Here is a 12,033-nt window from a genome sequence, read left to right as displayed (position 1 = left end):
GGGCTAGGTAGTTTTTCGGAGACTCAGTACCAGCGAGAGAGAGCGTGGTCTGGACTCTCTTACCCAGAAGGCTGAGCTATCAGGAGGCGGCCCGCGCTGGTTAAATTCTCACAGTTATAGGCAGGGTGGCGAGACCCCGCCCCGGAAATGCGTGTTTTAGCTTTCTGTGTGCTTAGGTGCCCGAGCTACTGAGGGTCTAGGTCCGGGCAGCAGAAGAGTGTGGTAGGTAACGGTCGTCAGCGCAAGGGTCATTTCGTCGCTGGGAAGGGACGGCCCTCGCCCGCGGTGATGGTGGTGAGCTATGCCCGTGGTCCTCAGGGCCGGGACCCGGGCCCAGCCCAGGCTCCTTTCGATGTGCTGTCTTTCGTTAGCTTCCCCGACCCGCGCTGGCGGGCCTGTAGGGCTCTCCGACAGGGCGTGCAACCGGAGTTGGCCTGAAGCCAGTCCACGCTTTGTTTTCTGGCTCCTCCCCTCCCGCCTCTCCCGCTGTCTCCGCCCTATTCTCTTTTCCCAAAGAATGTCTGAACTGGGAGGGATCCCCTAGCGCCCTCGTTTTACCAGTGAGAAAACTGAGGCCTTTAAGAATTGACTTGTCCAAGGTCACTATCCGTATTTTAGGGGCCAAGACGAGATCAAGTTCAATATTATAGGAATGGTACTGACTAGGCCTTAGAATTATTTTGAAAATGTTAGCCTCCAACTACACAAGCAGACATTTCTCAGTCCTTTCTCAGCCCTTCCTTTTTCCCGTTCCAGTCAAGAAAAAAAAATTTTTTTTTCCCAACTCAAAACTCAGTTGCCAGCTTAAGTTTTCATGTAGACGAGGTGGGACACTGCGAAAGTGTTCCCAAGTTAGTGACAGATTATGTACAGTAATGTTAGTTTTTTTTTTTTTTTTTCAAGTGTTACATTCTAACCTTCTTCTTTCTACATCGCTTTGGTTTCGGTTGTCTTTTTTTCACGGAAAATTGAGAATTTTCTAAGTTAGGAATTAGTTTGAGATTTGTTTTTCCTTTATCCCACCAGCAAGCTTTGGTGAAGATACACACGCACACATACTTGGAGCAAGTTTGGAAGTTGTAATTCTGGGTACATCCTACTCAAATGAAGAGCACTTAGTGCCTAATCTGGAACTTTGATTTTTCACCAACAGTGCTTAATCTTTTATTAGTGTTTAGGTTATATGACTGCCCGAAATTTTGAATGCAGTTAAGGTGCAAAAATGATTAGCAGTCAGTTATGATGTGATGTTACAGTGTTTTGGGGGCTGCTGGGCTCAAAATACATGAGTTCAAATACTGCCTTCACCACTTTCTGTCTTGGTGCCTCAGTTTTCTCAATTGTAAAATACAAATAGTTAATAATTCTTATGTAAAAGAAAGTTTTGGGAACTAAATGGGGTTAAAAAAAAAAAAAAAAACAATGTGTTAACCCCAGTACTTGGCACATAAGTGTTACATAAAAGTTAACAATAATTATTATTATCCAAAAACTAATAAAAAGTATATGGGGGAAGAAAAATTGTAACGTGAGTTAATCATATGACTTCTTGGGATGCAGTGACTAATACTAAGAGTAATGACATTGTTAACACATTGTTGAAATTTATCACCCCTTCAGTTGATAGAATGTTAAATGTGTTGGGATGCTTACCTGGAAGATTAGAAGAAAATGCTTTGTATGTGTTCTGTATCTGAAAATACATGTTGATGTTCAGGTTAGCAAGATGAACAAAGATGCGCAGATGAGAGCAGCGATTAACCAAAAGTTGATAGAAACCGGAGAAAGAGAACGGTAAGCAATATATTGTGTTAGTAAACTACATTTAACGCCTTTAAATTATAGTTACATTACACGTGAGCATTTAAATATCAAGGAACAAAACTGATGTCAAGGGAAGGAATTACAGAAAATTGAGATTATCAAGTTTTAGTTACTAACATCTGTAAAAAATAGGTGTGTTCCGTATTGCATTCTTAAAGAAAAGTGTGTCATCTAGAAAGATGAACAAGAAATGACTCTCTCAAAGAATGTATAATCTAATGGAAAAGAAAAAACTACTCAAATGACTACAATTAAAAACATAATGTTATGCAATTTTTAACAGGGAGATAATGTGATAGAACCAGTTTCATTTACTACACTCTCAACTTCAGAGCAGAATGTGCTGTTCCTAGTCTTCTGAAACATTCTTCCCCTGATCTTTTACTTATTCTAGCTCATCTTTCAGGTTTAATTTTTTTTTTTTAAGATTTTATTTATTTATTTGACACACAGAGATCTACAAGTAGGCAGAGAGGCAGGGGGAGAGAAAGAGGAAGGGAAGCAGGCTCCCTGCTGAGCAGAGAGCCCGATGCGGGACTCGAACCCAGGACCCTGAGATCATGACCTGAGCCGAAGGCAGAGGCTTAACCCACTGAGCCACCCAGGCGCCCCTTTCAGGTTTAATTTAATTAACATCATCTTGTGTAGGAATTTGTTAAGTCCCAGATACCCTGTTTTAGCCTAGCATTTAATTACATTGTATTATAACCACCTGCTTTGCTTGTTTGTGTTCTCCAAATCTAAGTTCCTTGACAGTAGAAATACCATTGTATCCCCAACATCATCCCTAGCACAAAATTGGCCAAGGTAATTATTTGAAGAAAGAACAGGTTTGGAAGTATTAAACAGAAACTCAGGAACCAAGAAAGGATTCCAGAACAGTGAAAAATTGCCTAAGAGAAATATATGAGGAACGAGAGGGATCTTTCAACTCTACCTGGCGGTTAGGGTAATCAGTTACAAAATAGTAAAAGAAGCACTTCAACTCGGGGAGCAAAGATCAGCCATTCTTCCAGCCAATAAAGGACAGACTTGTTACAACATGATAATGTTCTGAGGAATACAAAAATTAAAGCTAGCAGGTAAAGTGTGGAAGTGATATTGCTGTGACAGTAGACAAGAGGAGTGGCTTTTGTGTAAGTCAGAATTCTTTGATTTGCAAATGACAGAACTCAGAAACTGCCTTAACCAGTGAAATACATAAGCTTAGCTTGAAGTTGCTTCAGTCTCCACTGGGTCCAAGCACTCAAAAATTGTTACCAAGATTATGTCTTTCTTTTTCTTTCTCAGCTCTGTTTTCCTCTGTGTTGGCTTTAATCTCAAGCAGACTGTACCCACAAGGTGGCAGAGATTAGCAGTTCAGAATTCATATCCCTGTGGTTCAGACTACCTTTCTCCTAGTAGTTCCAGCAAAGTACCTGGCGTGATTACCATCTTACTTAGGTACATAGGCCAGTTATGGTCAACCTTGCCTAGGTCTCATTTCCATTGTTGGAACCCTATGCAGATTTCTTATGCTAGGAGTGGTGTCAAAGAAAGGTCAGGAAAATGAGTGATGGATTTGAAGAAACAGCTGTTGTTGACTTTATCCTTAGGTGGTGGGAATCATTAAAAGATCCTAAGAAGGGGGATGACTACATAATATTTGCTCTTTAGGAATATTAGCCTGGCAATGTGGACGATAGACTTGAAGGGCTAGAGACAAGATTACAGAAGAACGTGTTAGCAGATTATATCAGTTTAAAAAGGAGAAACGGCAAAAATGGAAAGGAGAACTTAAAATTTCTTTTAAAGCAAAAGCAGCCCTCAATATGAGAAATGAGGAAGAAGACATTGAGAACAATGCCTTGGGGAACTGAGAGGATAGTATTGGCAGTAATGAGGAAAGGGGGTTATTTATTATTGTTTATTTGTTTTTTCACTTATGCAGTTTAAAATTACTGAGTTTCTACCACATGCTATGTCCTGTTAAGGTGCTGGAGATAAAGTAGCAAACAAAATAAAGTCTCTTCTTTCGTGGAGCTTACATGGAAGAAGGCAGACAGTAAGTCTGTATTATGTAGATTGATAAGTTCTAGAGGAAAAATAAAACTGAGAATAATGAGGTGTGTGTTTGAGACAAATAAAAATAAAGAAGGCTTCACTGGTAAGAGGTCAGAAGGATATGAAGGAATGAGGGGACTCCCAAGAACCAAGAACCCCAGATGAGTTTGCCTAGATTTTGATGACCACATGGAAGCTCATGAGCCTGAATAAATGGGTGAGGGAAAGAAGAAACAAAGTCAGAGGCATAACTGGGGAGGGGGAAGATCATGGAGGGTTATTTAGGCTATAGCATAAATTTGGAATTTTAAGTAAATTGGGAAGCCACAGACTGTTCTGAGCACAGGAAGGAGAGCAAGGTATATAAGGGAGGAAACAAGGGGACACGTTAGGGGCTTTGGTAATAGTCCAGTCAAGAGAAGAAGATGGTTTGGACTAGGGAAATAATTGCAAAGATGGTGAAAAACATTTGAATTATAGTACATACTTAAAAATGGAACCAATAGGAATTGCTTCTGTGGCTTGTACGTGTAGTGTTAGCAGAGTTGCTGAGTGAAGGATGCCAAATTTTCTAGCCTGAGGAATAAGGATGGACAACGGCATTCTGACAGGGAGAATAGTTTGAAATGGGAGAGAAGCAGAACTTGGTTTTTGGCCCTATTAAGATGGAAAGACCTAAATAAATGCCAAGATGGAAATGTCACATAGTGAATGTTTAGAAATATTGACAGAGAAGTGGTTTGGTTTGGGACATGACATGTTCAAGCTCTGAGAAATGATTTAGTTTGAAGATTGTGGATTTGTAAGAGTGGGTATGGCGAAAGGATAAGAAAATATTGGTAAGAAAATATTTTATTACATCCATGATGCAATTAGTTACAATACACACCATATTTTTTTTTTAAAGATTTTATTTATTGAGACGGAGAAAAAGAGAGCGAGCACAAACAGGAGGGAAAGGGCAGAAGGAGAAGGAGAAACATTCCCCCACTGAGCAGAGAGACCAGTACAGGACTCGAATCCAGAACCCTGAGATCATGACCTGAGCTGAAGACAGACACTTAACTGACTGAGCCACCCAGGAGCCCCACACCATTATTTTTGTTTACTAGGGAAAAAGAAGATACTGCCAGTTAAATTATGATAGGCATACCGATTGCTAAATTGTTGAAATGTGGGGGAAAAACAACAGTCTTAGAATCAATGAAATACCATCTTTAGTATGTAATTTAGAGGGTTATTGGAAAAAATTGAGGGGAAAGGTTTTTTTTTTTTGTTTGTTTTTTTTTTGAGGGGAAAGTTTTTAAGGTTTAGAGAGGGATATCATGGGGAAGTAGAGAGCTAAAGGATAATGAGTCTGTAGTTGAAGAATAGATTTTGGAGTTTGAAGATTTTAAGGTGTAGGTGCTTCAAGCTCAACTAATACCATTTAGAAGTTGTACAAGACTCACAATATTCCTGTTGGAGGTAAGTAGAAAGTGTCTGAGAAGGCCAGAGAGTAGAGTTTCTTGAGAATTATGGTATCCTATCCACTTCCTTTACCGGTGATGAAAATGAAGTCCAGAATTCAAATGACTTCCGTAAGATCAAAGAATTATTTAATAACAGAATCAAAATTAGGTGACAGTTAAAGTTTTGGAGATTAGAAGGCAGGGAATTTTTAATTGAACATTTGAACTTCTGCTTCAAACATTCCTATCTAAAATATTTTACCTTGTTGTAGTGTAATATGAAAACATTTTCTGTTTCAACAGCCTCAAAGAGTTGCTGAGAGCTAAATTAATTGAATGTGGCTGGAAGGACCAGTTGAAGGCACACTGTAAAGGTAATCAGTTTCATTTACAAGATAAGCTGATTTCATTGTTCTTGTTGGCTTGGGGTTCACGAGGAAATAATAGGCAGTATCTTAAGATCTATTGAGTGCCAAACAAATAGAAATTAAACAAATAGAAAATTCAGTCTTCTAGCAGTGATTTCCCTGTCCCATAATTCCTGAATCTTTAGAAATTTTCTTCGTATTTTTCTTAAAACAAGTGAGCAGGATTTTTTTCTGGCATCCAAGTATTCATTCCAACCTTTTTCAGTGTGCCTACTCAAAGTGAAATATTAGTTATTCCTATGTTTTAACTTTATAACAAGTTGAATACTTTATGATTGGCAGACTCCATAGGAATTATATCTCCTGGCTTTAACAGTGTTATTTTTGAAAAATTTTACTTATAAAAGCTCTTAGGTAATTACACTTTTTTTTAAATGTAGAATGGAAGCTTGTAAAATTGCTAGGTATTGATGATGATGCCACTAGGTAGATTATACATGTCATGAAGATGAGCCTCTTCTGGCTCGACTTTGGTATACTGGAACTCTGGATATTTTCAGTGAACTTCCATTATATCGTAGTGGTTTCTACAGTTAATATCACGAATCCTAAGAAGGCAGTGTAGCACATTAGAAAAAGCATAGTTTTGGGGGTCATACAGACCTTCACTGGAAGAGACTAGAGCTGGATTTCAGCCCATGTTTGGATGAGTTATTTAATCTTTAAGCCTCAGTTGGGTCACTTGTTAAGTGGAAAAATGCCCAGCCCATTAGCTTGTTATGAATATCAAATGCTGTAAATCACCTAGCACCTAATAGTGTTTCAGTAAATTTTAACTCCTTGTCCCCCCTCTTCTCTTTCCTTTGGCCCAGCCTAGAGAAGAGAAAGGAACAAAGGAGTTGTTCTGTTCTTTAATTTGGGCTATGAAATTACAAGTTAGACTCAAATAATAGCTTTTTACCCCTTCCATACATTCAGGAGCTGGTATGATTATGGTGAAATAAGATCTGTTATAAATTTCCAGCTTTTTGCACATAATTAGATTTGACCTTACAGTTCATATCCATTCTCAGTGTTAAAATAATTGTTAAGTTACAGGTTATTTAGCTGAGAGATGAACAGGCTTTTAAGATTTTGATCTGGTGAATACTTAATGTGTTTAAGGTTGAGCTAAACCTTCATTAGAAAAGAGAAAAAGAAGTGTCCTCTTTTTTTTTTTTTTTTTAAGACCAATCTGCACTCTAAAAACATGATCTTAACCCTTCCTCTATGAAAATCTTTCTTACAGATAATGATTTTAAATGATATGATTTGTTTTTTGCTTTTGCATAAGAGGTAATTAAAGAAAAAGGACTAGAACACGTTACTGTTGATGACTTGGTGGCTGAAATCACACCAAAAGGCAGAGGTAAGGAATACAAATTATGTGAAAGGAAAGGTGTGCTGAAGACATGATTTTTTTCTCTCTCCTGCTGGTTCAGCTTTTCTTTCTTTTTAAAGGGAAAAACAGCCTTTCCAAAATTACTTGGGTACTTATATTTCCTCATTGGGAAAGATTATTGCCTATTTTCCTCTCTGGCATAGTCTTGAGTAATAGATGAGAGGTATAAAATGTTTTTGCACTCTGAAACAGTATACAGATGTAAGTTGATAATGGTTGTTAAGACAGATAATTTTTAAAATTGGGGATTTTGTAGAGGCAAGTATCACCTGAAGATAGGATTTATAAATTTTGTTAGATATGGCCCAATTTCACTTACACATTTAATAATTCAAACTTTTACTTCAGCCCAAGTCAATGTTTTTTTTTTTTAAATAAGTAAAGCTCTGTCTTCTTAAGTGTCCAAGTTAAGAATTTGGTAGCTCTAAAACTTCATGTTCTGGGTAATCTGTATTTAAAATTCACACTACCATCATCTTCATTTTCTTACAGAAGACAAAGGAAAGAGAAGAAATATTATATTAACATTGATAATATGTAATATGTATTAAGAACTACATTACATTGTTAGCTCAGATGTGGCTACATATTTTCATTTATTTTGTGAAAGGGTCTTTTTTGGTAATTTTTTTTTTTTAAAGATTTTATTTATTTATTTGACAGATCACAAGTAGGCAGAGAAGCAGGCAGAAAGAGAGGAGGAAGCAGGCTCCCTGCTGAGCAGAGAGCCCTATTCGGGCTTCAATCCCAGGACCCTGGGACTATGACCTAAGCCGAAGGCAGAGGCTTTAACCCACTGAGCCACCCAGGCGCCTCTCTTTTGGTAATTTTAAGTGGAAGCACATAAATTAGATGATCCATTATCTATTTTCTCACACGGAAGTAGTAAAAAGAATTTAAGTGTAAAAAGTAAAAAAAAAAAGTTTGAAAATTGTTTCTAGAGAATACTAATTCTCTGAATACCTGCTGGGAAAGAACTACAGAATCCCATCTACAGCTTTTTTTTTTTTTAAAAAGACTTTTTCATCAAGTATGTCTGAAGGAAAGAAAAACAAAACACATTATTTATTGCTCCCCACATGAATTTACATTTTAAAATAATTTTCTCCAATTTCTTTTTCTATTTTCCTTCTGTAATTTATGTAACATTTTGGAGCTGGTTATACAGGGTAGAAATTTCCTTTGCTTCTCCTTCAACACTTCTATCTTAGACATTTCAATCCCTTATAGCTCTACTGCTAGAAAATGAGCAAATCCAGAACAGAGAAATAAAAATAAATCTTTTCTTTTATGTTTGTAGTCTTTTATAGCCAATAGAAGTATTTCTTTTCTTTTTTTTAACAAAAATACAGTAGAATTGACCATTTTTTAGTTTGCAGTTCTGTGAATTTTATATGCATGTACAGATTCATGTAACTCCCCTCCTGCCTGTAAAAAACTCTCAAGCTATCCTTTCATAGTCATACCTTATCCCTAACTCCAAGGCAACTGATCTATATTCCATCACCTTAATTTTTATTAAAAGTGTGTCTAATATATATAGTGATCACATTTCCAGTGGTCTTGAATTAATCATGTAGCTTTTATTTCTAGCAGGCTTAAACTAAATAATCTGTAAAAAGGAGTATGTGTCCTACTTAATTTTATATACTTACTTGTGGAATTCACTATATAAATACTGAACTGTATCTGAAATATTTCCTTTGGATATAGGCAAGTAGCATTAGAAGTTTCAGTTAGTTCCCTATTGTCCTTATTTATTAGTAGCCAAGAAAGGAAAAAAAAAACAGTGTACATTGATTTATTGACATTTAATAGTAATTTAATATTACTAAAAATTCCTAGGAGCAGGGCCTTTTTTTTTTTTTTTTTTTTTTTTTTTTTTTTAGTGTTATACTCTGAATAGATAATAGTCACATGGTTCTAAATTGAAGAAGTAAAAATACCACAAATGTAACTCCTGTTGCAATTTTTGCATCTTTGCTGAGTCAGAGAGTATGTGCACTTACTTCAATACAGTATTGCCAAACTAGCTTCCCAAAAGTGTGGTACCAATTTGTATCCTCCACCAGCTCATACAAGAGAGCCAATTTTCCCTCAGTCTTACCAACACATGATATTACTGACCTTTGGTTTTTAGCCAATATGATTGCCAAAACATGAATGTGGTTTTGGTTTACATTTCAATTATGAACTTATACCCCTCTTAGGCTCAAGAACTGTTGTTTTGCCTTTTCTTCACCTCCTTTGCTCATTTTTCTATCAGTCTGATCTTTCGCTTATCAATTTGGAGAAATGTAATGAGTGATCAGCCTTTCCTATAAGAGTGTTTTCCCACTTTTTGTCTTTTCCCTTTGTTTATGGTGATTTTGACCAACTTATTAAATTGTCATTGTTGCATTTATATCAAATTTATCAATTTGTTATAATCCTCTGTGATTCAAAAAGGTTTTTTCCACTTCTAGTTTAAAGAGTTTTCCCATGTTTTATTCTCCTCATTGTGCAAGGTATTTAGGTATTGAATAGGTCACTCAAATAATAAGTTGCAAATATCCTTTATCTTTTCAGATATCTTTACCTCTTTCATTTTTAAGGCATATGGGTTATTCATGAAATTATTTTATTGTTAATTCTGAATAAATTATCAAATACCAAATTGACATATTAATTGGAATCTTCTTACTCTTGTATTTTTATTTTTTGTATTTCAGCCCTGGTACCTGACAGTGTAAAGAAGGAGCTCCTACAAAGAATAAGAACATTCCTTGCTCAGCATGCCAGCCTTTAAGATTGAATTAGATTGTGTTGTTTTGTGGTTTTATTTCTGAAAGTAAAAACTTGCCATAAATTAGGAATCGATTTCCCAAAATAAAATCCTTTTTTGTATGATGGTATACAGTTTTCAGTAATGATGTATACATTGTATTGATTTCCCCTAAATGTGTTATTTTAATAAATATCTCATGAATGAGTTTGAAGTTTCCTTGGATTTTGGAATAAAAGGGACTTTATTAATAATATACCAGATTTGTTGAGAGGAAAATTCAGCAATTAATACAGTGTAAGTGTTAAGTATGTGCATATCTCTGTGCTAACAATTAAGGAGGAGTAAGCAGGCTCTTCTTACTGTCTGGATGTGGTGTATTCCTCTTTTAAATCTCTGCTATTTTATAATACATGTCCCATCTTGTACTACAGATGTCTTATTTCTGATTTGTTATAAATGCTGAGGGTTGGGGACTGGGTCTTACTCATCTTTATGTGCCTTCCTTATTCCTCAAAGAATTTACCATCCTATTGGAAGAGAGAACATTTGCAAACTGGCTCCATACCAAGCTCCTCTCACTGTAAACTCTACTCATCTGAACTTTGAGAGCAGGAACTAAATTGCATCCCCACATACTAAGGTCAAGGAAGAACTTAATGGGAAATAATCTCCACCTGTAGCTTTACTCTGACATCAAGATTGCCAAATCCAATGGACTCTTGTCTGTTCTCATGTGACCTCTGCTGGAATGAGAATGTTGACCATCCTGCCACTTGGAACTTTCTTCCCACTACTCACATTGTGCATCCCTACCACTGGAAGTTCCTTCTGTGTCTTGTGGAAACCTTTTGCTGTATGGGACTTCAAATAATCGTGTTTCTTAGTGTTCCCTCCTGGGCCCTCTGCTTGACTAATGATATACTTTCCTTGGGCGAATCCCAGGAAACTTGGGTTGGACCATGGCTTCAAATACAAACTTGTTGATAAATGGTAAATTGTTTCTCCAAACCAGACTTCAACCCAGCCTTCAGACCTGTACCCAACTGCTGTGGATCAGCTTTCTTGGATGTTCCATAAACACCTTAAACTGACCACACCTAGAATAGTGACTTCTTTTCCTCCACTAACTGCCCCCACTGTGTTACTTATCTCTGTGAGTGGTACCTCCTCCCAGACCTACAGATTACCAGAGCTTATTAAAATACTGATTCAGAAGGTAAGAGATACGGCACAACATTCTCTTTCTGACAAGCTCCCAGTCCGTGCTCGGGCAGCTAATGGAGGACCACTTTGTAACAAGGATGTCAGTTGTCTGCTTCTGCCCTCTTAACTGCCTTAGTTCAGACACATTATGCAGCGGGCTCCTGAGGTTTCCTGCTGTTGCTGCTTCATGCTTCCTCCAGTGGTTTCCACACTATTACCTAAGTGACCTTAACTAAAAGCCAAGCCTTGTCATTTTATTCTACCTGAAATTTCTCGGTGGCTTAGTTTATAGTGCAAAATTCAAGCTTGACCGTAAGCAACCAGGTTTGATATTCTAGTTACTCAAGAGTCCTCAAAAGTATCAAGTTAAATCATCCCTAAATACAAAACTCCATCAACCCTGAAAGCCCTTTAACTTCTCTCATTCCCACTTTACCTTCAAAATTCAGCTTGAGTAGTTGCAAAAACATTCTAACATTCCTTTGTCTGGTTTAGATTCCCAGCCACTTCTTTTTTCTATAAGAAGCACCTGTGCATAATTTCTCTTCACCACACTGGTTCTTGAATTTCGCATACATCTGGAGGAAAGGAAAAGACTTTCTGACTTTGCATGATACGTATTTCTAGATGGATGGACAAGGGAGTGAACATTATGGGAGCACAAAATAAGTAATAATACAATTGGGTATCGAGAAAAGTCTTCATGTTAATTTTTAGATTTACTGTTCCCAGAGATACAATTTTATATTTCTGATGCATTTATATTTTAAATGTAGTCTTTGAACTAACTGGACTTAGTATGTAAAGTGAACTATCTCTCACACACAAATACACAGTCACAAAACCTACACAAGAGAGTTTTTGTTTCATCTCTTAAAAAGCAATGATCTTAAAGCAATGATAATTATATTCATTGTTCTGTTGCCCATTATCAAA

General features: G+C 36.8%; 1 protein-coding gene across 2 annotated transcripts; it reads left to right on the top strand.

Annotated features, from left to right (window-relative positions):
• The first annotated feature begins 99 nt into the window (after positions 1 to 99).
• On the top strand, positions 100 to 10,985 carry ENY2 (ENY2 transcription and export complex 2 subunit). Of its 2 annotated transcripts, none has more exons than XM_032858468.1 (5): positions 100 to 222; positions 1,718 to 1,794; positions 5,622 to 5,692; positions 7,020 to 7,094; positions 9,839 to 10,985. In XM_032858468.1, the coding sequence occupies exons 2-5, from the start codon at positions 1,727 to 1,729 to the stop codon at positions 9,913 to 9,915; spliced, it is 291 nt and encodes a 96-aa protein (XP_032714359.1). In that variant the 5' UTR covers positions 100 to 222; positions 1,718 to 1,726; the 3' UTR covers positions 9,916 to 10,985. The 2 variants fall into 2 exon arrangements, with proteins under 2 accessions (XP_032714359.1, XP_032714358.1); XM_032858467.1 differs by having other exon boundaries at positions 127 to 294.
• Positions 10,986 to 12,033: the final 1,048 nt, after the last annotated feature.

The sequence above is a fragment of the Lontra canadensis genome, unplaced genomic scaffold (genome assembly GCF_010015895.1).
Source record: "Lontra canadensis isolate GAN:19392208 unplaced genomic scaffold, GSC_riverotter_1.0 scaffold15, whole genome shotgun sequence".
In the NCBI taxonomy this organism is placed as follows: Eukaryota; Metazoa; Chordata; class Mammalia; order Carnivora; family Mustelidae; genus Lontra; species Lontra canadensis.
This window is presented reverse-complemented; position numbering and strand designations above follow the sequence as displayed.